The sequence below is a fragment of the Protopterus annectens genome, chromosome 8.part0, assembly GCF_019279795.1.
Source record: "Protopterus annectens isolate FY-2018-M chromosome 8.part0, PAN1.0, whole genome shotgun sequence".
Lineage (NCBI taxonomy): Eukaryota > Metazoa > Chordata > Ceratodontiformes > Protopteridae > Protopterus > Protopterus annectens.
This window is the reverse complement of record NC_056741.1, coordinates 1,300,766,182-1,300,790,792: the sequence shown is the minus strand read 5'-3', so window position 1 is coordinate 1,300,790,792 and position 24,611 is coordinate 1,300,766,182. Positions and strand designations below refer to the sequence as shown.

General features: G+C 36.7%; 1 protein-coding gene across 2 annotated transcripts in view; it reads right to left on the bottom strand.

The window, feature by feature from the left end:
* LOC122809369 (cryptochrome-2-like) overlaps positions 1-24,611 on the bottom strand; it is a 321,493-nt gene that overhangs the window by 87,021 nt on the left and 209,861 nt on the right. For both annotated transcript variants that reach the window (XM_044080815.1, XM_044080813.1), the window contains exons 6-7: positions 21,235-21,375; positions 20,416-20,583 (exon numbers count right to left, since the gene is read on the bottom strand). In XM_044080815.1, the coding sequence (XP_043936750.1) occupies positions 20,416-20,583; positions 21,235-21,375 (309 nt within the window). The remainder of the gene's footprint in view (positions 1-20,415; positions 20,584-21,234; positions 21,376-24,611) is intronic.

The following is a 24,611-nucleotide window of genomic DNA, read 5'->3' as shown; positions in this document are numbered from 1 at the left end:
GTGCGGCAAGAAAGACTGAAGAAAATGGTGTCAGCTGCATCTTTTATACCCCTGGCGCACTGACGTCAGGGAAGAGGCGACAGCAACCGACGCCGGACCTAGACTTTGGAATTCTGGCCGACTGAGGGTAGCCTGCCAGCAGGATAACCCCAAGAGTAATGACTGCAACAGTGAAACACGATGAACATCATCAGCATACTCTGAGAAAATGGCTTCAGAAAAATTGGAACTAGGATATGTGCTTATGTGATGAACTTCTTTGGTAACAGAAAGCAGATTCATTCTTATCTGAGACCCAACAATGACTGCACAGGTCATTGAACTATATGGAATAATAAGCTGTAACAATTTCTAGCCACATAACATGAAAGCACAACTGAGCCTTCGGTTTGAATTTCTTCATCTCCATAAGCAGGTTCCGCACTACTAGCCACATTGAGGTGTTCATTAATTCTCACCTTAGCAAATGTGCCTGCTGATATAACATTACACTTTGAACCAGTGTCTGCTTTGAGCTCGGTGGATTTACCACTGATCTGGAAAGTACAAAACACTTTGCCAGCAAATTCACTGCATCATCCTTTTCACCAATTACTGATACACCATCTAAGCAGAAAGTAGAATTGCAGTACTTTGACAAAAGCATGCAGTTGCCTTTCTTTGTTTATACTTAATGTACCCGTTTTTGCCCTTATTATATTCATTTTGCTCATTTAATGTCTTTTCATGCCTACTGTACTTTTCCTGTGCTGTTTTACTCTAAACATGCCTGTTTTGATTTAAACTACTGTGGTTTGTGCTCTTGTAATTCTCCATTTTATGTTTTTTTTTTTTTATAAAATAAACTATTTTTGCAAGTTTTCATTACCTTTGCTTCTTTTCTGGCCCTTTTCCTAAGCCTAAAACAGTATTTCTTGTAAATCATGTGGTAAAATGAAACTTATTCCTTACTAGGCCAAAATGTAGATGAGAAGCAGCAGATGCATTTTTTGCAAAACTCAGCATTTTTCTATTGGATGTTTAGCATTGGTCTGAGAGATAAAGTGTATTATCTTGATAAACGTTCCTATAAAGTAACCATGAAATTCTTTGTTTGGGGAGACATGACTTTGTGAGTACTGTCTCCCACACGTGTGCTTGTTTAATAAAGATAAGTATTTGCTCTGCTGAATGAAGTATTTATTTCATAACAGTTGGTGCCATGACTCTGATTTTTTTTTTTTGAACTGTCTGGTGCTACCTCTTCAAAAACTCACTTTATTGGGCCCTCTGCCATTATTCTGTCTGGCATATTATTCAATGAGTTAGCTCACAGCTGCATCTTTCTTTTTGAAATTTTCAGTCTTGGCAGAATTCAGAATTCTCCAGGTAAGTGTTGCTTTTAGATGTATGTGAGTTTAATATGTGAGTGGGATATGTTTTTATTTCTATAACATCATTGTAAGTTTTCTTTACAGAAAATAAAACACCCAAGAATAGCTGGTGTCACAAACAGGATGCACAAAACTCTGAAATAAACCGATGGAAAGATAAAGCCAATACTTTATTCGACCATATCCAACATTAAGCGCTTTCATCCACATAAATGGACTTCTTCAGAATGCCATTAATTGGAAGTCAGTTAAAATATAAAAACTTTTTGGCACCAATCCCGCCTTCAGTTCAGGCTGTCTTAAAGCTATAAAACACATAAATATATATACAAGTATTTGCAATCAAAACATACACAAAAAACGAAATGTCATCCAACTTAATCTAAAATATATAAATAAAAACAACTGTCATGAATAAACTAATATGCGAATAAATAAATATATGGCATGGAATACAAAGTAACTATCTATAATAATACATATAAAACATTGTCAAATAGATATAAAATGTTAAACTCAATACTTGAGTAAAAATTCAAAAATCTCGTACATACATACTGTGAAAATAACTATTGTAATTCTAAAATGGGTTTAATAGTGAGGTAGTCATTAAGACCAGGTTTTCTACCTGCATCTGTAAAAATTTGCCATATAACTTCTTTACGGCTTAAAATGGCTTTATAGTTAGCACCCATAGTGTTCATAGTAAGCTGGTCAATAATAGCAAATTTAAAAATATGATTCTCATCGTAATCCATAGTATGTCTACTTAAGGCATTGTTAATATCATGGGTCCGAATAGCATACAAATGATCGTATATACGTTTTCTAAAAGGCCTCTCCGTTTTACCTATGTAAAAACTTGGACACGCCATACATTTGGCCATTTATATGATGTATTTTGTGTTGCAGTTGCCCTTCTTAAATTTGATTAACGTCCTATTAACATTTTCTAAAATAATAAAATCTTTCTCCAATATTGTATAACACTGATTACAAATACCACTCTTTTTACTACTGCCATATTTGTTATTACTTCTGGTACTTGAAGGTATCTGCTCAAGTTTCCTTTTGATGTTGTGTCCTGTTTTATATACAAATAAAGGTACCAAGCCTACTAGGTCATTCACTTCGTCATTAATAGTTAACAAATTCCAATTGTTCCTAATAATTTTCTTAATATATTCTACATAGGGGGAATATTCCAAAATGCAGGCTCTTGTAAATTTATTCTTTGCTTCACTAGAATCTTTACTAATAAGCTCTCTACCTAATACAGGTGGGTATAACTTATCCCATTTGTCCACTACATATGATGAAATGTTATTTAACATAGCTTCCGGATACCCTCTATTTTTAAACATATCCTGTATAAACTTAATCTCTGTCAAAACATCATTATATTCTGATGTCATCCGTGCTGCACGGATACATTGACCTTTAAATATGCTTGTCATCATTTTTCCTGGATGACAACTAGTATAATCCAAGTATCTGTTTGAGAATGTCTTTTTCCTATATATGTTGGATTTAAATCCTTGATTAATCTTGGTAATAAGTATGTCCAAATAAGCTATGCTAGTATCGTTACATATGTATGTAAATTTTAAAAAGGGACTAGAGCTATTCAAAAAAATTAATAAAAAATTCAATATTTTGTTTGTCTCCATCCCATAATATAAATATATCGTCCAAAAAGCGTGAGTAATAGTCGCCTCTTTTGTAATACTCACTTTTAAACAATTGTGTAGTTTCCCATTCCAACATAACTAAGTTTGCGTATATGGGAGCGCATGCTGCTCCCATAGCCACACCCCTGACTTGTTTGAAATTTTCCCCTTTGAACTGAATATAATTATGATCAAGGACAAGTGACATTAATTCCATGATAACCAAAATTTTGTCCCATTCTAAACCTGAATAGTTAGACAAACTGTTACAAAAATATTCAAGACCTATTTCCTTAGGAATACTGGAAAAAAGATCTACAACGTCAATAGTTATAAATGTACTATTCTCAGACCATTTGTCATTAGTAAGTTTAGCTAAAAAAGACCAAGAGTCTTTGACCAGATGTACTATGTTTTGATATATAGGTTTTAACCATCTGTCAATCACTACTCCAAGAGGGTATATCTTGGAGCGGCTGCCCGATACAATGGGGCAAAAGGGGGGCTGTTCAATATTCTTGTGTATCTTAGGTATCCCTACGATGCATGCCAAAGTAGGGTATTCAACCTTCAAGTAGTCATATGTATCCTTAGTAATACGTTGATCTATTAATAACTCCTCAATACACATATCTATCCGTTTATAACCTATATTGATCTCATTAATAGATACAGGCTCGTAATTCCCAGATTCATAAAGAATCTTGTATATTTCATTGATGTAATCATATGTATTGAACAGCACTACCCCTCCCCCTTTGTCAGGCTTCATGACTCTAATGTCATGATTCATGCCTAACTCGGTCAAGGTTTTCCTCTCACTAACAGTTAAATTATCATGAACAGTCATACTAGTGAGAGGTCTACTAATACTATAAATGTCATTGACTACTGCTTTTTCAAAAAGACCTATATTGGGGTGTGTTGAAGGTATGTAACAACTCTTTTTCTTAAAATCCACTTTCTTATAGTCAGAGTTATTCCCAAAATAAGCTGCCAAATTCAATTTACGAGTAAAAAGTTTACATTCTATAATTGTATCAGTCAAATTAAAACGCAGTTTAGGTACAAATTTCATACCTTTAGTTAAAAGTGTGAAATGTTCAGGTCTCAATTCAATGTCGGTGTAATTATAAATATTGAAGTTGTTATAACTATTTATTATATCGTTAGATATAATAATGTTGTCTTTAATAACTCTTGATGCATTATCAGTATTTGTACCTATTACCTCCCTGTTACTTCTGCATCCTGATAAAAGTTCGACCTCCGTTCTTTCCACTTCCAACCTCTTTGTTGCATCGCATACCCACCGTTCTGCCTGTCCTTGTAAAAATTTTTTCGCCGACCCTCATCAGTTTTATAAGTTTTATTATAATATGCTTGTTCATATCTATCATTACTGGTCATATAATCATAACTCTCTATCGTGTTACTATTAGAAAGTTTCTTCCATTTGTATGCCATCTTATTGTCATACTGCATTGTGTCCCTCTTAATTTTTTTTGTTCTTCTTAAACAGTATATTATTATCTTTTTTCTCCGCATATATAAATTGTTTATTATACAATTCCTTCCACTGGGGGAATAATAAATCATTAACCACAGTATTATTCAATTTCTCAACTTCCTCCACTAAATAACTTAATTTTTCATCATTTTTTATAATTAACATCCTCATAAATTCCATGCCAAAATTGTCAAATAATTTATTAAAATCCTGTATATTTTTATCATCCATAACAATTCCCATAGGGACCTTGAAGAACCTTAGTCCCATGGGTACTATTTTAGAATCTAAACATTTGTTCAAATAAGCGTCGTCAATTTTTAAACATTTGATTGCAATTAACTTCTTCCCTAATAAATAAATCAAATCTTTCAAAGTCCCTTTAGATGGAGTAAATCTATCATAAGATAATACAGGAGGTGAATGTTCATAAATAAAATCAATATCTTTAGCTAAAAATCCATCAAGTTGATTAATTTCTTGTCCAATACTGGTAGTAACGATGCCCTTATTTTTAGGGCTAGAACTATTAGAAACAGTACCTTTTAAAGTCCCTGTATTCTTATGGGCGACTGCCGAATATGTACGCCCTTCCATTGGTCGTTTAGGTATAGTACCAGTTCGTACACAATCCTCTTTCGTCTTAAATAATGAAAAATCAAAGGTGTAGTCTTTGTCAAAAATAAGACTGCCAACGGATTTATCATCCCCGCTGTTTGCTTCGTGGGTAAATCACTCATTCCCATTCTTTTGCCCGGTACCTTGGCCATTGGGTATATCAGACAAACCACCGCTACTGTCAACCCTAGCGGCTGGTGCCGAAACCGGTGCATTATCCAGTCTGTTGTTGTGCTTATGTTCAGTTTGTGTAACAATCTCTCTGAGTCTAAAAATTTCTTCTTTTAAAATGCTGATTTCAGATTGTAACCTCAGCATATCATCACGGTGGTCAGCACCATTCGGTGAACCATTTGTGACATCCATAACGACAACTTAAACAGTTAGACCCCAGCCAATGCAACAACAGAAAATAAAACACCCAAGAATAGCTGGTGTCATGAATAGGATGCACAAAACTCTGAAATAAACCAATGGAAAGATAAAACCAATACTTTATTCGACCATATCCAACATTAAGCGCTTTCATCCACATAAATGGACTTCTTCAGAATGCCATTAATTGGAAGTCAGTTAAAATATAAAAAACTTTTTGGCGCCAATCCCGCCTTCAGTTCAGGCTGTCTTAAAGCTATAAAACACATAAATATATATACAAATATTTGCAATCAAAACATACACAAAAAATGAAATGTCATCCAACTTAATCTAAAATATATAAATAAAAACAACTAACTGTCATGAATAAACTAATATGTGAATAAATAAATACATGGCATGGAATACAAAGTAACTATCTATAATAATACATATAAACCATTGTCGAATAGATATAAAATTTTAAACTCAATACTTGAGTAAAAATTCAAAAATCTCGTACGTACATACTGTGAAAATAACTATTGTAATTCTAAAATGGGTTTAATAGTGAGGTAGTCATTAAGAACAGGTTTTCTACCTGCATCTGTAAAAATTTACCATATAACTTCTTTACGGCTTAAAATGGCTTTTTAGTTAGCACCCATAGTGTTCATAGTAACATGGTCAATAATAGCAAATTTAAAAATATGATTCTCATCGTAATCCATAATATGTCTACTTAAGGCATTGTTAATATCATGGGTCCGAATAGCATAAAAATGATTGTATATACGTTTTCTAAAAGGCCTCTCCGTTTTACCTATATAAAAACTTGGACACGCCATACATTTGGCCATATATATGATGTATTTTGTATTGCAGTTGCCCTTCTTAAATTTGATTAACGTCCTATTAACATTTTCTAAAATAATAAAATCTTTCTCCAATATTGTATAACACTGATTACAAGTACCACACTTTTTACTACTGCCATATTTGTTATTACTTCCGGTACTTGATGTTGTGTCCTGTTTTATATACAAATAAAGGTATCGAGCCTACTAGGTTATTCACTTCGTCATTAATAGTTAACAAATTCCAATTGTTCCTAATAATTTTCTTAATATATTCTACATAGGGGGAATATTCCAAAATGCAGGCTCTTGTAAATTTATTCTTTGCTTCACCAGAATCTTTACTAATAAGCTCTCTACCTAATACAGGTGGGTATAACTTATCCCATTTGTCCACTACATATGATGAAATGTTATTTAACATAGCTTCCGGATATCCTTTATTTTTAAACATATCCTGTATAAACTTAATCTCTGTCAAAACACCATTATATTCTGATGTCATCCGTGCTGCATGGATACATTGACCTTTAAATATGCCTGTTATCATTTTTCATGGATGACAACTAGTATAATCTAAGTAGCTGTTTGAGAATGTCTTTTTCCTATATGGGTGACTGGGAATCCCTGCTAGAATTTAAAGAGTTGATTTGGCAACTCAGACTGGACGTATGTGGTCCAAGTGGATTGAATGATCACCTTTCCATTAAACCTGCCTTGAAATTGTTGGCCAATAACCCAAAACTAATATAATGTAATCTATTCAACGTTTTAAGTGGTTCATCTATTATACTTTGAGATATATATATGGGTTATATTATTATATATTTATTATTTTTATATATATATATATATATATATATATATATATATATATTTTTTTATATACATATATACACTTACATGTGTAAGTATATATATATATATTCATGTGTACATGAACACTTAAATTTATTGAATTATATTATTCTCAATATGGTTGTTCTTGATACGTTGACAGGTTTTACTATTTTTTCTCCACCATTATTAGGTACACAATACACATCAACTGCAGGAATTGCAGTATAGATTTGTTATTGATTTTATTAACCATGTTAGATGTTTCAGTATATGTTTGTTTATTGTAACACCATATTACTATCATCTTTCTATACATTTGTGTTTTATAGGCAACGGTAGCAATGAGTGGTTATACAATTTGTTAGAATATACCTGCACACACCATTTGTTAATATAACAACAAAAGTGTTAATATAACAACAAAAGTTTTAAAGTTTTTAAAGGCTTAAAAGTTTTCTTAGTTTTTTAAAATAAAAATAAAAGTTTTATTTAAACAATTGTATAAATAGGTTTTAGAAAAATCATGGCTATGTATTGATTTTAATTTATATATTATTTTACACAATGGGTTATTGGATTGATTGATTAATTGAATAATTTATTGTGTATGTTAGTATTTAAAGGCATGTGACAGCTAATTATTTGGATTCTGATGAAGTCTGGTATTAGCAGAAGAAAGCGCGCTCAATCCCAGGTTGCTGTTTCTGTCTTATATGTCTAATAAATCTTGGTTCATCGACCAGTGACTGTACTTTGTGCATCATTCAGTTATATTGGATTTTCTGGCAATTGCAGTATTTAACCACAGGATATACCCTTTATTGTGAAGCCGGCGGTGTTCGTTCTTGCTTGTTTGTGCTTTTGGTGAAGGAGTTGTGGTTGGATTTTCTGTGTATCCTAGATTTGAAACTTTTACCATCAAAAGTAATTAATGTATCCAGGTAGGCCACTCCAATGCCATTACATTCTGATGTAAATTTTAAATAATCAGTACTATCATTTAGATATTGTACAAAATTTTTAATTGCATCAATATCTCCATTCCATAAGATGTAAATGTCGTCGAGGTATCGTGAATAGTATTTGATAAACCTCGAATGTACACTGTTGAATATAGTGGTCTCCTCCCAATCAAGCAACACCAAATTGGCATATATGGGGGCATAAGCTGCCCCCATAGCCACTCCTTTGGTTTGCCGAAACATTTCCCCTTCAAAAAAAATGTAGTTATGATCCAGTACAATGCTCATTAAATCGGCCGGCACAGAAAATCCACCTTTACGAATTCATATTTAGAATACAGTAGTAATCATCCTAGACAGCTTAAACATAACATTTTCAAAGGACAACTCATTCGTGCAATCAGAATGACATCTGATTATAATGACATGATTGATGAAGTGCGGTTCATCACTGGCCTTTTCAGAGAAAGAGGTTATGACGAAAAGATGATGTCAGATACAAGTAAATATGTCATAGATGAATGGGGAAAAAAGTATTTACCCCTGTTAGGTCTTAACAGTGTTAACTGTACTACTGGATTAAATTCGGTAGATACTAACACAAGTAATAAGAACAAAACAACTATTAAATTCAATAGAGCATGTATAGTAGAATATGGTCCATATTCACAAGCAGTGAAAAATATCTTGACGCGGTACTGGCAAACATTTTATATTGACCAGGATATTCTGAATATTCTTGGTTTTAAACCACATTTTGTATATAAAATGGGTAGAAATTTGAAGAACATCTTTGAAAATGGATCTAAAACTAAGAACATTAATGACCGACACACCACTAAATGTGGAGCTTGCCATCAGTGTAAGGACATTTTAGAAGAGAGACAAATTACATTGGAAAATGTTAACAAAACTGTGGTTAGATCTAAATATGGCAACTGTAGAACTAGTATGCTTATATATTTAGCTAAATGTATGTCCTGCCCAGCTTTTTATATAGGCAGGACAGAAAGACAGTTTAAAAAGAGAATTTACTCTCATGGATACAGTATAAGAACAAAGGACATCAAAAATGCTCTTTACAGGCATATTAATAGACAGGGAGAAGAACATTATTTCAAGTTTGCCATTTTAGATGTCATACGAGTGGATCCTGGGGGTAATACTAAAAACTTTTTAGCATACAAAGAATATTGGTGGCAACTATTTACTGATGCTATGACACCACCAGGAATCAATGATTCCATTTTGGTTAAACCTATTCTGATGTTAAAATGTTAACCCTGACATCTGTGGACATGATATAGTATTTAGACTATTATTATTTTATTCATTTGATTTATCCAATATTTATTAACATTTTTACATTATGTCTACACTACAAGCTTTTTTTATATATGTACATATTGTATATGAATTTTATGCATTTATTAGTTTTTGTAGCAGTTGTTTAAGATATTAACTAAATGCGAAAGACTGGTGCTTTAAGACCTGAAGTTCTTGGCGCCAAATTCACGTATTTAAATGTTGAAGTTAAATTGTATCTGTTTGGTCTGATGAAGCTCGCTTGGTACGAGTGAAAGCGCTTACCTAACTTTCATCTTGTTTATTAAATCTTTCTTTAAATGTGAATACTGTGTCTATTGGAGCTGCATTCCTTTGGCTGATTTCAAATTAGCGTGTGGTACATTAGCGTTTTGTAAGCTGTACATTTTTGCATTCTTGTTGAACAAAACGCTCCTTCAGTTGTTTTCACCCATTTTAGAATTACAATAGTTATTTTCACAGTATGTATGTACGAGATTTTTGAATTTTTACTCAAGTATTGAGTTTAAAATTTTATATCTATTGGACAATGTTTTATATGTATTATTATAGATAGTTACTTTGTATTCCATGCCATATATTTATTTATTTGCATATTAGTTTATTCATGGCAGTCAGTTGTTTTTATTTATATATTTTAGATTAAGTTGGATGACATTTTGTTTTTTGTGTATGTTTTGATTGCAAATACTTGTATATATATTTATGTGTTTTATAGCTTTAAGACAGCCTGAACTGAAGGCGGGATTGGCGCCAAAAAGTTTTTTATATTTTAACTGACTTCCAATTAATGGCATTCTGAAGAAGTCCATTTATGTGGATGAAAGCGGTTAATGTTGGATATGGTCAAATAAAGTATTGGTTTTATCTTTCCATCGGTTTATTTCAGAGTTTTGTGCATCCTATTCGTGACACCAGCTATTCTTGGGTGTTTTATTTTCTGTTGTTGCATTGGCTGGGGTCTAACTGTTTAAGTTTTCTTTGCATTGGGAGCAAATGTGGGTACTTTGAAAAAGCTGGAGTTTGGTACTCCTGCTAGATATAAATATAGGTTTCAACACTAACAGACAGTTGTGCTTATTTAAATAAATGGCATGAGCTCACTAAAAATGATGGTAAACTAATTTTTCCACCTGCAGAAACTTTTAATAAAGATAGCTTGTTACAAAAACAACTTAGAGAAAACGGTAATAAAGTATCTGCCTGCTGCTGGTCAGCTTTTTAATGTCTGGCAGGTAGAATCTAAAGATAGAGAAAATGACTACTGTTCACAGTCTAAACAGGCAGCTAATAAGACTGTTAAACTTATTCAACATTCTGATCATCAGGGCCAGGTGACCATGGGCTCTATCCTTTTAGGGACCTTCAGAAATTGCAACTTAACCAATGCAAGTTATCTGATGACTGCTTGGTTTTGTCTACCGCACCACACCACCACAACTGCCACATAAGGCACCCTCCCCTGCCCAGCAAAAATCCACATCTTCTTCCACCCCATAGACTTTTACCCCACCACCTTCTCAGGGAAGCCAATGCCCTGACTTACCGCTTTCCACTAGCCAGCCTTAACTTCTTTCTTCTTCCATCTCAGATGACATATGACAAAAGATAAAGTAAAAATCAAAGCACCTAATTACACAGATGTCTATGCACTTTAGAGGACAACATAAAAAAGGGATATTTTATTCCCCTAGGTGGCATAAGTTACACTCATGCAACATAGTTATTCAGTCTCCTACAGTCATAGATGGCAAAGGTTATTTTGGCCCTGATAAATTTAATTCAGACAAAGATAAAACAGATTCCTCTTCTGAGGAAGAGGGCAATAATGTCATTACTTCAACTGCTCAACTACATCCCCTGCGACAAGTCCCAAATTCAGCACTTGGTTGGGATGAAGCAGCACCTTCCACTATTAATGTTGTCCATTCTTGGTCAGCAGTTGGTTTCCAGGCCATTTTGGACTCTCTTCCATCAACTCACACCAATTCAGCAAAATATGCTAAAATTTTAAAGGGTCATGTTTAAGTGCAACACCCCACCTTAGAAGATCTTAGGCCAGTGTTAGAGACATCTATTCCACCTGACTTAAATGCATGTGGGGGCACACTAACATACCAGATCCTATTCCCCAGCATACTGATGCCAATGCTTTTCAGGATGCTAGGGCATGCTTACTACAGGCTATTACCTGTGTGTGTCCACCGGTACCTAATTAGTCTTAAATAAAAGCTGCCACATAGAGAGAGGATGAGCCTATTGAAGCATATTTGCAGAGTATAATAGATGCTTTTGGAGCCTTTTCAGGCTATTCTGAACAAACTGAGGGGCCAGCAGCAAGTGACCCTTCATGTGCCTTTGTGAATGGTTTGCTATCCCCTATTCGCCATCAAATGAAAAGGTTTGTTTAAATTGGTCAAGTTTGGGGCTCCATGAACTTGTTAACCAAGTTCAATGTTTAGCAGGCAATCTTACTTGTGAGAAAAAGGACGAGCAAGAAAATGATTAAATATGCAATTCCAACAGTTTAACGATATTACTACAACAGAGGGGAAAAATAACGGGAAAAGAGGGGGACGTAATAGACCTACATTTTTTTTCAAAATCAAGGTCCATTGCCTCAAAGTTTTAACAATACCCAACATTTTTAGAAACAGGGACCTAACTCAAACTTGCGTTTTAACTGTGGGCAAAATGGCCACTGGAAGGACAACTGTACCTTCTTGCAGTCTACCAACCCATTTGATAGCCAAATGTCTCCACAAGTTCTACAAAATGTGAGGCAACAACCCCCTACATGGAATACTCCATTGCAGCCACCTGTCTGGCAACAAAATAAAAAGGACAGCCATGAACAGGAATCCCAGCTATTTTCTTTTATGCCTGTAAATCAAAAAAAGGCCCATTTGTTAACATCAAAGTTCAAAATGCTAACATCCCTTTTTTAATAGCTACTGGGGCTAACAGATCAATGCTAAATGCTTCGGCTGCTAAACATTTTCCCTTGTCCCACACCTTGGTGTGAGGAGTTGAGGTGTTGGAGTCTCTCTAGACTACCCTGAGACAGTCTCAGTTCCCATCCAGCTGCGGCCATTGGTACATCAACATGCTTTTATTGTTGGAAATTCTGCACCCCTTAATCTTTTAGGCAGGGATCTTCTCTATAAATTGCAATGTACTGTATTCTGCACACCAGATGAAATACATTTATATGTTCCTGATGGGTCTCAGTGATGTAGATGCGCGCTGTTGCAGGCGTTTTAAATGAGAGCATGTTTTTTTTCTGTCCTCCTTGAGACAGAACCTGTGCAGCTGACGGATGCATCATTGCTCAATGCAATTCTCTCACTTATGGATGAGCCATGAAAATGAGGTTGGGCTTATTAAAAATGGCACCATCAGTAAAAACCACCTTAAAACCACATGAACCCCTACCCATGGTGGCATAGTATCTTCTTTCTGAAAAAGCAAAAGTGGAAATTGAACCAGTTATCTCAGCATTATTGCAGCAGGGCATAATTGTCCCTACTAGAAGTCCCTGCAATACACCCATTTGCCCGTGAAAAAGCCTGGCACAGACACCTATAGATTTGTGCAAGATTTAAGAGCAGTAAATGCAATAGTTTTGCCTACTTTTCCTGTACTGCCTAACCCCGCTACCATTCTTAGTTCAATTCCCCCTTCTGCCACCACCTTATCAGCGACTGACATTTCTTCAGCTTTTTTTCTATATCCCAGTACATTCCGATAGCCAGTAATAATTGTTTGCATTCACATATAGGGGGAAACAGTATACATGGACACATCTACATCAAGGATATGTAAAATCCCTTACCCTATTTTCGATGAAAATGAAAAAGCAACTAGATAAAATTCAGTTATTTTGTGGGTCTGCCCTGGTACAGCATGTGGATGACCTTTTAGCGTCTAACTCTTCAGCTGACTGTCAGAATGATAATGTTTTTCTTTTAACTAAATTAGCTAAATTATGTTCAAAGTAAATCACACCAAGCTCCAGCTTTGGCAATTACAAGTTCAGTATTTAGGGCATGTAATTTCTAAAGGTACATGAAACATTTTACACTCTTGCATTGCAGCAATACAGACAGCACAGAGATCTACAACTCTAAAACAGCTTACAGAACTTCTTGGTTTGGCAGGCTACTGTAGACAATGGCTTTCTAATTATGCTACAGTAATTAAACCTTTATTAGAGTTATTAAAAAGGACACTCCTGAATCCAGTCCTTGGCAACCATGCCATAAACAGGCTTTTACCCATTTAAAACTGCTTCTTTCAAATCCTCCAGCACTAGGACTATCAGATTATTCCAAAATATTCTTTCTTTTCTGTTCTGAAAAAAACAAAGGAGCATTAGGACTGTTAGTACAGCAAAAAAAAAAAAAAATGATGGCTTTTAGATTAGCTGCCTATTACAGTACAGCTCTTGACCCAGTAGCAGCTGCCCTTCCTCACTGCCTCAGAGCTGTAGCCGCAGCTGCCCGGTTAGTTGATATGGCAGCAGCACTTACACTGAGCCATGAGATTTTTGATGCAGTTCCACATTCTATTGATGCCTTGTTGTTAAAGACTAAGACGCGACATCTTTCTGCTTCTATGCTTTCTAAATATGAGTTAGCTTTACAAAATAACCCTTCCTTGCGAATTGTTAGATGCCCTTCTTTAAATTCAGCTTCTATTACTTTAACTGCTGATAAAGGTAAACCTCATGATTGTGTTTTTGTTGTTAACAATGTGCTTCCCCCTAGACCTGATCTTCAAAATTCACCTTTGCAGGACCCTGACTTAATTTTGTTCATCAATGGATCTTGTAGAAGGTGAAAAAATGGACACTTAACAGCAGCCTTTGCAGTGTGTACAGCTGATCAGATTTTATTGACTGGACAATTACAGGAAAATGTTTCAGCTCAAGTAGCTTAGTTAGTAGCTATTACTAAAGCTTGCAAACTGGCAAAGGAAAAGACTGTTACTGTTTTCAGTGATTCCAGACATGCATGTGAAGTGGTCCATGACTTTGGTACTTTGTAAAGAGAACGAGGTTACTTAACCTCCTTAGGGGACCACAATTAAAAATGCTTTGTTTGTTAAAAAAACTATTAGATGCATTGTTATTACCAAAGAAAATAGGTGTGGTTAAGTGTGCTGCTCATAAAACTGATAATTCTCTTAAATCTGTAGAAAATATTTTTGCTGATAAGAGTGGCAAGACAGGCTGCATTGTTAAATCCTGTTCAGGCTTCTTTTTTTCAGGCTATTCAAGTTAAAAATGTACCTGTATCCTTGCAGGAAATATTGTCTTTTCAGGACCAAGCTGACGACTCTGAAAGGGTAAGGGATGGCTATTGTCATTCACTGGACTAACTTTGGCACCATCCAAATGAAAGTTTAGTAGCATGATAAGCCTTTTTACCTCAACTGGCACAGGCTTACCATTTACCCTCCAACCTGGAAATAAATGCCCTAATAATAAAACAACTTTTGACTGATTGGTATGACCCTTATGCTTCAAGTTGCTCAGAATCTTGTAAATATGTGTAGTATATGTCTTTCTTTTAACATTTCTAAGTCGGCTACTGTCCCTACACAGCATATTAAAAAGCTGCTGGGACCCTTTTGTTACATTCAATAGGATGTCATTGACTTGCTTCCTTGTGTAATGTTTAAGTATGTATTAGTAGTTGTAGATGTTTTTTCTGGATGGGTTAAAGCATGCCATGTGCTGAAAATAATGCTGCTTCAGTAAAAAAAAAAAAAAAGCTGAACAAATTTATACCCAGTTTTGGGGTTCCATGTTGTATTCAAAATTTATACCCAGTTTTGGGGTTCCATGTTGTATTCCATCAGGCAGAGGCACACATTTTACAAGTCAGACTATACAGCAAATTTATAAAGTGTTTTATGTACATATTCAGTTTCATTGTCTGTATGGCCCTCAGGCATGGTAAAATGGGTAAATCAGACATTAAATACTAAAGTAGCAAAGCTTATCACAAAAATGGGGCTAAAATGACCAGAAAGGTTGCCCCTGGTACTGTTTACAATTCAAAGTGCAATTAGTGCACTAAAAAAATTTTCCCTCATGAGATGCCCTATGAAGATGTCAATCACACCTCTGCCTACTACCCTTGACTTGGAAATTGTTACTAAAGCTATGCTTAATTACTGTAAACAACTTATTTCTGTTAGCAGCATCTTCACTCAAAAGTTGTTTCCACCCAGCTTCAGCCTGATCCTGCCATGTCACATGATGTCCAACCTGGTGACTGAGTGTACATTCATTCCTTCTCCAGATGGCACACCCTCCAACCCTGATGAAAAGGCCCATTCTTACTACTCATCACAACAGCCATTAGACTCAAAGGATCATCAACCTGAATCCACATATCCCATGTCCAAAAAGCAGTTCCAAGAGAGAAACCAATTCCTTTCAACCCACCCTCATCAGCCTTATCTGATGAAGAACCAGTTTCCTCTCATACCAGAAGAAAAAAAACAGAATCTGAGAATAGAACTGGTTACTCATACTGTGGTAACATCAGAAAAATAAATTTTTCCTGAGTCAGGTGACCAAGTGCAACTCATGAGAGCTAAACAGCAGCAGCTGTTTTTGTGGAATGTGTTTGGATCCTGTTCAGCATATACTTATCAGAGGTACAGGCAAGTACAGGAGGACTATGGCTGACCAAGTTCGCAAATGACTGCAAACTAGGGGCTATAATTGACTCTCTGGCTGACACAGACATCCTCCAAAAGGGTCTCACTGAGACAGATACCTGGTATCAAAACTATGGCCTCAAGCTAAATGCCAAAAAGTGTACAGTCAACCCCTTTGGAAAAAACAAAGTACCCACAAACTACCACATAGGTGGTAGCCCCCTAAATATGGAAGATGTAATAAGGGATCTGGGGACCCAAGTAGACAGCAACCTCTCCTTTGATAATCACATTGCCAAAGTGGTTAGAAAATCCTTCTATGTGGCCCACCTAACAACAAAAGGGTTTGCATCCAGATCGAAAAAGGTCATTGGGCCCCTCTACGCATCACTCATCAGACCCATCATACAGTACAATGCCCCATTTGGGATGTACCTTACAAGACACCTGCAGCAACTGGAAAGACCACAGAAGTACCTCACCAAGAGGATCACTGGCCTCAAGCAGATGCCCTATGCAGCTCGACTCAAGAAACTCCAGCTGTACTCGGTTGCATACCGCCTATTCAGAGGTGATCTCTGCCTAACATACAAGGCCATGTCCAACCCAGAATTGATGGACATGCTCCACCTAAAGAAAACCATATCCCCTCGAGCCACACGCTCCAGGGATCTAAACCTCATCACAACAATAAATAGGACGTGCTGGAGGGATATATTCCTGTCCCAGAGACTTCCCATGGAACAAGATTCCAATCTACATTAGGCAGAGCTCCTCGCTAACCCTCTTCAAGAGAAACCTTGACAAGTGGATGGGAAACAGAAAGTTTACCACGGGGATCACTTCAATGGCTCTGCTGGACAGAGGTACAGGGAACTAATCTAAGGGGGCGGCGAAAGCCAACACATTCTGGCTAGGCTTATAAATGCCTTTGGGCAGATAGACTAGTACCTACCTATGAACCTATAAAAAAGAGGTAACTGAGAACATATATTTTGGAAGTGTAATGAATTGGCAGATTTAAAAATTCCCTAGAGTACTCTGTCAGAAACACTGGGTGAGCAGATGGATATAACTAAGGAAATAATTTTATTGAGTGGTGAATACAGGATCTGAATTGCCAAGACATAGTAAGACAAGTTTAATTCTGGTGGTTCCAAAAAAGTTATTACTAGAAAATGGAAATCAAACTCTAAATCAACTGTGTTTTAAGTACTGAATACTGTAACAGAGATAAAAGAACTTGAAGTGGGATCTTTAGAAAATAGTAGGGAGAAATTACATAGAAAAAAGGGAAACAGTGAGAACAATACATTCAGAATATGAGTAAGGCTTAAGAAAAGACAGGAATTGATCAATTTGTGTAATGTTGGATTGATAGTTTTACAAAAGAATATGAATGACGTGTAATGTTTGCAACTAGGAATATATTAACACAGTTTACCTTTTTATATAAATGTGTTTGCTGAAGTCTCAAGTGATAAATCAATAAAGGTGTCAAAAAACATATCGGTGTTCATCGTGCCCCAGTAAATTTTTAGTAAGTCACTCTAAACATGCCAAGTGTTTTATGTTTGTCAAATATGATATTAGCCACAACCCCTAGACCTATAATTACAGCATTAGGGGGTTTGCAAATCAAAATCCTTCAGAGGGTGTCCCTTTCCATACCAAAGCCCAAAGGAAATTAGAAATGCAGTTGAGATTCATAAAACTCCACATATTCTAGAATTTTCTGACTACCTTTAATAGATAATGTCACATCCTCACCTATATTATCTTCTGGGAACTGGTTTAAGAGTGGATCAGTTATAAATACTGGTACCCAAATAGTCTTCATGACAGAAGAACTTGGTTAAGGTACCAGTGTCAGTGTTACAGTAATTCAACATTCCTTTTTATACTTGTGGCTTCTGATGTTTGTACAAAGACAGCTTAGGCATATAATGTTGTCCTTGCTGTTTCCCCAGGTTTCCTCTTTGCAAAAATATTAATTTCAGAAACCATTCTTAAATATACACTTACATGAACAATTTTAACTTGATGACTACAGCAAGAGATTTTCCAGTTCAATTTCTGGTTGGGTTGCCTTCTGTGCAGAGTCTACATGTTTTTCATGTGTTTCTTGGGTTTCCTTCCACATTCCAAAGACATGCAGTAGGTGGATTGGACACACTAAACTGGTCATAGGTGTGAGTGTAAATGCAAATGTGTGGTATGACAAAACCACCACATCAGGGCTGGCCACCAGGTGATGTTAACCTTGGCTCTAGATGATTGTCACTGTGGAAGTGACACCCCAACCACATGTGAAAAAATGGGAAAGGGATTGTGGATGGATGGCTGAACTAGTGAAAACATTCTTGTAGAATGCATACTACAATCATGTTATTCAATTTAAACACACTTACTTTTTAAACGGTGTTAAAATTACCTACACACATCTACAACATTCCTTTTTTCACATCATTAACTCTTGCAGGAATTACTAATATGTCTTTCCTGTTTATTCCCAGGTTTAGATTTAACAAAACACACTTGATTATCAATGTATACCACTTTCTCTGTGCCTTTTATCCTATTTGCTTCACAGTGCTCTGTGTTTCTGTAAATGACAACCCATCTCCACATTCTGGTTTTGCAAGTTGCAAACTGACTATGATACTACTGTTTAACTCACGTTTGTTATTATTCTCCCTGAAGGCTGTGCTGAGGCATTAAGATTCATTTAATAAAGGCGCTGTTCTTAGCCATGTGGTCACCTTTTTATTTTATTTCTGGTTGTTGTTACAACAGTCATTCTGCTTATCAGCTAATCTGGTAACTATAACTCAAGTCAAAGTTATCCTCATATTGTTCTCACTTGTTAGGTAGGTGTAAAATACAATAGTCTTGAATCTCCTAATATAAAGAGATCTGCAGCCAAGCATTTATTCCTCATTGAACATTTCTTCACAGACTCCTTTAAAATGACCTCTCTCTCTCTCTTTTTTACGTTCTATCAGATGGCTGTACCTTTGCTTTTCTTGAAAATTCAGTATCCAAAACAAGTTTGCTGTACCTATGAAAACTCACCAAAAACTGCACCTTTGTTTCTGCCCTACCAAACAATTCATTAACTAAGTATAATTCTGAAATATACTGAGATTATATTCCCATGTCAACACCAGGCAAGACTACATTTGTTCACAGTACTCCCATAACTAGAATTTGTGGACTGCCTAAAATCAAACTTAAATCAGAAATGTAATGTTTTATTATTGGTTTTTTTTTACAACTAATTAATCTAATAACTTATATTAATAAAGCTGTGATGCATGTTTATGTAGTAATATCTCCTTCCCCACACTCTGATGGCATTAGCAATATTTTTTTTTCTTAATCTCTCAGACTAGTCTGGAACCGATATAAAATATACCTTCTATATTAGTGTACCTGAGTAGTGGATCATTAATTGTAATGTTCTCTAGGTCTTTTCTTGGTGAATCCTGTTTCCTAAATCTTCTGTGTAGTGACACTGTATGCACATAGTGCTTTTTACCATTTTGGTCTTCTTAAGGAAGGAGAACTTACTACAAGTTAAACACTTTAACATAGTTTACACCTCCAAGAATGAATCAAGAAAATAAGTCTTCTCTTTTGTATTATACATGTACCCTTCCCTATCTCCTTAGCTTGTACATAGGCCTCAGATCATAGTCTCCACTTTTTAAATCAAGAACAAAGGACAAATCCAGAATTAGCAGGAATGGAAGGCCCATATCAGGAGCACCTTTTAAATACTGGTATAACTCCTGGAAAGCTAACAAAATACGAAGACTGCTATTAACTTTTGTTAAGAATTAGAAAGCTATACCTGTTAAGTTGTTTAGCACTTAACAACTGTAATCACTGCTGTTCTGGCACAAAAATCACAGATTTTCTGCAGGACAAAGGCAAATTTTAAAGTGAAGAGAGATGTATTCCTGAAAACTAAGTTGAGGTATACCCTCAGGCTGCCCCCATCTCCAAACTGCATGATATTGAATTATGAACTATGCTACTTACTGCCTGCCTACAGACACCTATGAACAGGCAACTAATATAAAGTGATATAGTTCTTCAGTGGTTAGGGTTTCAGCCATACAGTCCAAAGTTCAGTCCTCAGTTCTGACTATTCTCTTAAGTGATGTCTGCATGTTCTCTTCATGTCCATACTGGTTTTCATTTATATGAACAGGTACATACCTCAGCCCATGCCTGGAGGTACTCTCTGTTGTCATCCCAGTCCACTTGTGTGCACACAGGATTTCCTACCATCCTGTCGAAGTTGGGAATAGCAGCACCTATGACATAGAAAAACTCTCTCCACAGAAGTTGACCATGCAAAGATACAGGTGGCTGTGAGTGTTTCCTCTGTATACAATGAACAAAAACAAAAAAAAATCCTGTGTATTTATAGAAAAAATGCCGCACACTCTAAATCATAAGACCTGCAATTTACATGTAATACAGAATCATTCTCTACATGACATATCAGATAACCTAACATGTCAAACATTCTCTCCCACGTCCATTACTAAATATTGTAACAAATACATATACATATCTGCTAAAAACAAAAGTATTTTATTTTTTATATTGCCTAGCTGATGTTAAATCAGTAAACTGCAGTGGTTCAGAACCATAGCGGAACAGCCACAAAAAGAGACGACGTCTTAAAAGTAAATAAGACTTTTTTCAAACTGTCATCAAATCAGTACAGGAAAATAAGATGCAACAAAATCATTTGGACTGTGTTCGAGTGACAGATGAAACCTAACTGTAATGAGAAATCCATTACTCTCATTACAGTCCAGTGAAATTAATATGAATCGAGCACCCCACCCAAAAAAATCTGCATAACCTGTCCTTTTCAGCTAGACTATACCAGAAATATTTTGCTCTTTATTCTTCTCCTTTGCTTATTTTACTGACATAATATCACAGAGGTGCTAGCAGCTTGTAGTCATCTCAGACCTTGATGTTTATAATGGTATAAAGTCAGAAGTATAAATATACCCTTACCCCTTGGTAGGTTTCACTCAGCCTCCACCAAAATGTGCGAGCTGAAAGACAGCCAAATTTCACGTATGGACTGAGCACAGTTGTACTGGGATCCAAAGAGTTTGGTGACGTTTCTGGCTTCTGGAAGTTGCATACCCATGACTGCATAATAAACAATTAGAACAAACAAAAACATAGGGTTAAAGTATGTTAAAAGTATATTAAAAGTGTTTGCTGCATGAAAAACACTCCTGGGGGAACAAACACACACCCATCCACCCGTAACCCCCTTTTCCCCATTTTTGCACATGGGGTTGGGGTGCCAACTTCAACAATGACAATCATCTAGAGCTAAGGTTTACACTGCCGGGTGGCTAGTCCTGCAGTGAAAGTTCTTTCACATTGCACACACACACACACACACACACACACACACACCTATGGCCAATCTAGAGTGTCCAATCCACTTGCTGCGTGCCTTTGGAATGTGGCAGGAAATCGAAGCACCCAGAGGAAACCCATGTGAACACTGGGATGACATGCAGATTCTGCACCCCAGTCGACAAATGAACCAGGGAATCTTTTGCTGTGAGGCAACAAAGCTCTCCACTGAGCTACTGTGCCGCCCCTGAGCACAAAGTGGGGACAAACACAGTAAAAAATAGTTTCCTATTTTCTATTAGACCAAAAACAACAAAGTCAAAAGGGCCCGATACAGAACAACAGAAATAAATGCTATGGAGTTCAAAACACAATGGCGATTACCAGTAAATAAATATATGATTTCTCTCTAGAGGGAGGAACTGGAGTTGGGATCTAGCTTTTATTTTTCTTTAAACTGCAGTACACCAGTAAGGCAAGACAAGAGTCTCTAAACTGCTATACATCTGCAGTACATTTAAGCAAACTTTAAGTTCTGAAGGAGCCATTTTTTAAAAGTGAGCTCAGAAGATATTTTCTTTATAGGGTACTTACAGTTCTAGATTGACTAAAAAAAAAAACAGATGATTACATCCTTGACCTACTGTTTCATCTTAGACATTAATACCCTTCCAAATCCAAATGCTGTCATGTTGCTTGTTCTCTCCTAAAAAGTACAGTTTTGTACCTACCATAAATGTAGATGTTCGAGTGTTCACCCTGCTGCAGTCATCACACTTGGGTTACCCTGTTGTCAGGCGGTCCCGCAGTCGGCCGGATATCCCAAGTCTTGGTCCAACTTCGGTTGCTGTCGCCTCATCCCTGATGTCAGTGCACCAGGGGTACATATATTGCAACCAACGCCATTTTCTTCAGTTTTTCTTGCCCCAGATGTCAGGTGCCCCCAAAAAGGTGATCCAAATTAGTACCAAAAGGTGAGAACACTGTACAAATACAGAAACCCTTCAGCTATAAGCAAATACATCAGTAAGGCATAGCAAAGACTTAGCCAGTAGATCAGAGGGGTTGGAGGGAAGGTAACCTGGACTGCAGCAGGTTGAACACTCGAACATCTACATTTATGGTAGGTACAAAACTGTACTATGTTCATCGTGTTACCCTGCTGCAGTCATCACACTTGGGTTGAGTCCCAAAGCTAAGATAGGGTGGAGGCATTATAGAGGGTTAGAAGAGGCAATGAGGCCCTGCAGAACTGCAGTGGTGAAACCTGCCCTGGACTTAGAATAAAGAGGTAAGTGATAGTGTTTAGTGAAGTTGTGTACAGAACTCCAAGTTGCAGCTTCTAAAATTTCCTTGGTAGGAACCCCCCTGAGAAAGGCTGTAGAGGTAGCTGTTGCCCTGGTAGAGTGGGATCTAATAGTAGGAGGAACTGGTTTCCCATGATGGGTATAGCAGAATCGTATGCAATGGCCTATCCATTTTGAAATGGTTTGCTTGGATATGGCCCTCCCTTGAGAAGCTGTAGCACAGGAAACAAAGAGCTGGTCAGTTTTTCTGAAAGCCTTAGTTTTATCCAAGTAATATCGAAGCTGCCTGTGAATGTCCAAGGAATGCAGGAGTCTCTCACCTTTGTTCTGTGGATTGGGGAAGAAAGTGGGTAGATGGATGGTTTGATTTAAAGCTACACTGGAAACCACCTTAGGCATGAAGGAAGGATTAGTTCATAGAGAAACTCTGTCTTGATGAAAAATGAGGAAAGGTTCCACTGCCATAAGTGCCTGTAATTCCGAAACTCTCCTAGCAGAAGTTATTGCCAGGAGCAGGGCAGTCTTCCATGATAGAAACTGAAGGTCTGCAGAAAAAGCTGGTTCAAAGGGAGGTAGCGTTAGTTTTTCCAGAACAAAGTTGAGGTCCCATGTTGGTGTAGGAGCTCTTCTAGGTGGTCTAATGTTTTTTGCCCCTCTGAGGAACTGCCTTAGGAGTGGGTTTGAAAATAACGGTGGATTTGTGTCGTAGTGAGCTGAAATAGCTGAAGCATGGATTTTAATTGAGGAGAAGGAAAGTCCTTTATGCAACATCTCAGCTAAATACTGCACAATATGAGGCATATGAGGCTGAGTTGTGTCTTGGCCCTTAGCTTGGTTCCAAGCAGAAAACCTCTTCCATTTGTCCGAGTAAGCCTTCCTGGTGCTTGGCCTCCTGGCTTCTAGAATAACATCCAGTACTGCTTGTGAAAGAGGAGCTGGTTAGCTGCTTAATTGATTTGCCATGCAGCCAGGTTTAAGGTTTTGATCTGGCTGTGTAGAATCTGCTTGTCTTGCTGCGTGAGCAAATGAGGTATTTGAGGTAATATCCATGGTGGACTGTGAACCATATTCTTCAACAGCGGGTACCAGTGCTGGCATGGCCAATCTGGGGCTATGAGAATCATTCGAGGTTTCTCCTTTTTGACTTTCAAAAGAACCTTTGTGAGAAGAGGTAATGGAGGAAAGGCATATGCTGTCAGGTTTTTCCAACTTGAAGGAGAGAGCGTCCACTTTCCAAGCTTGATGGTGGAATGTCCTTGCACAAAATTTTGTCAGCTGGTAGTTTTGAGGACTGGCAAACAATTCTATATTTGGTAGGCCCCATCTTTGAGTTATCAATGCAAATATTTGTGGGTCTAGCTTCCACTCATAGGGATCTTTGATGTTTCTGCTTAGGTCGTCTGCCAATGTGTTTTTCTGTCCTGGCAGGAAGTGAGCTTGTAACTGGACTTGGTAGGCCAGAGCTGTGTTCCATAAGATTATTGCATGCCTGCAAAGAGGGTATGAATGTGTGCCCCCTTGTTTGTTTATGTACTACATTATTGTGGTGTTGTCCGTCTTTATTGCCAGTTGTCCAGGCTGTAGTAGATCCTTGAAGGCTGTCAGAGCTTTCTGTACAGCTAGCATCTCTTTTTGGTTTATGTGCAGTTTTCTTTGTTCTGCAGTCCATATGCCTTGAATGCATTGCCCTGCCACGTGTGCCCCCCAGGC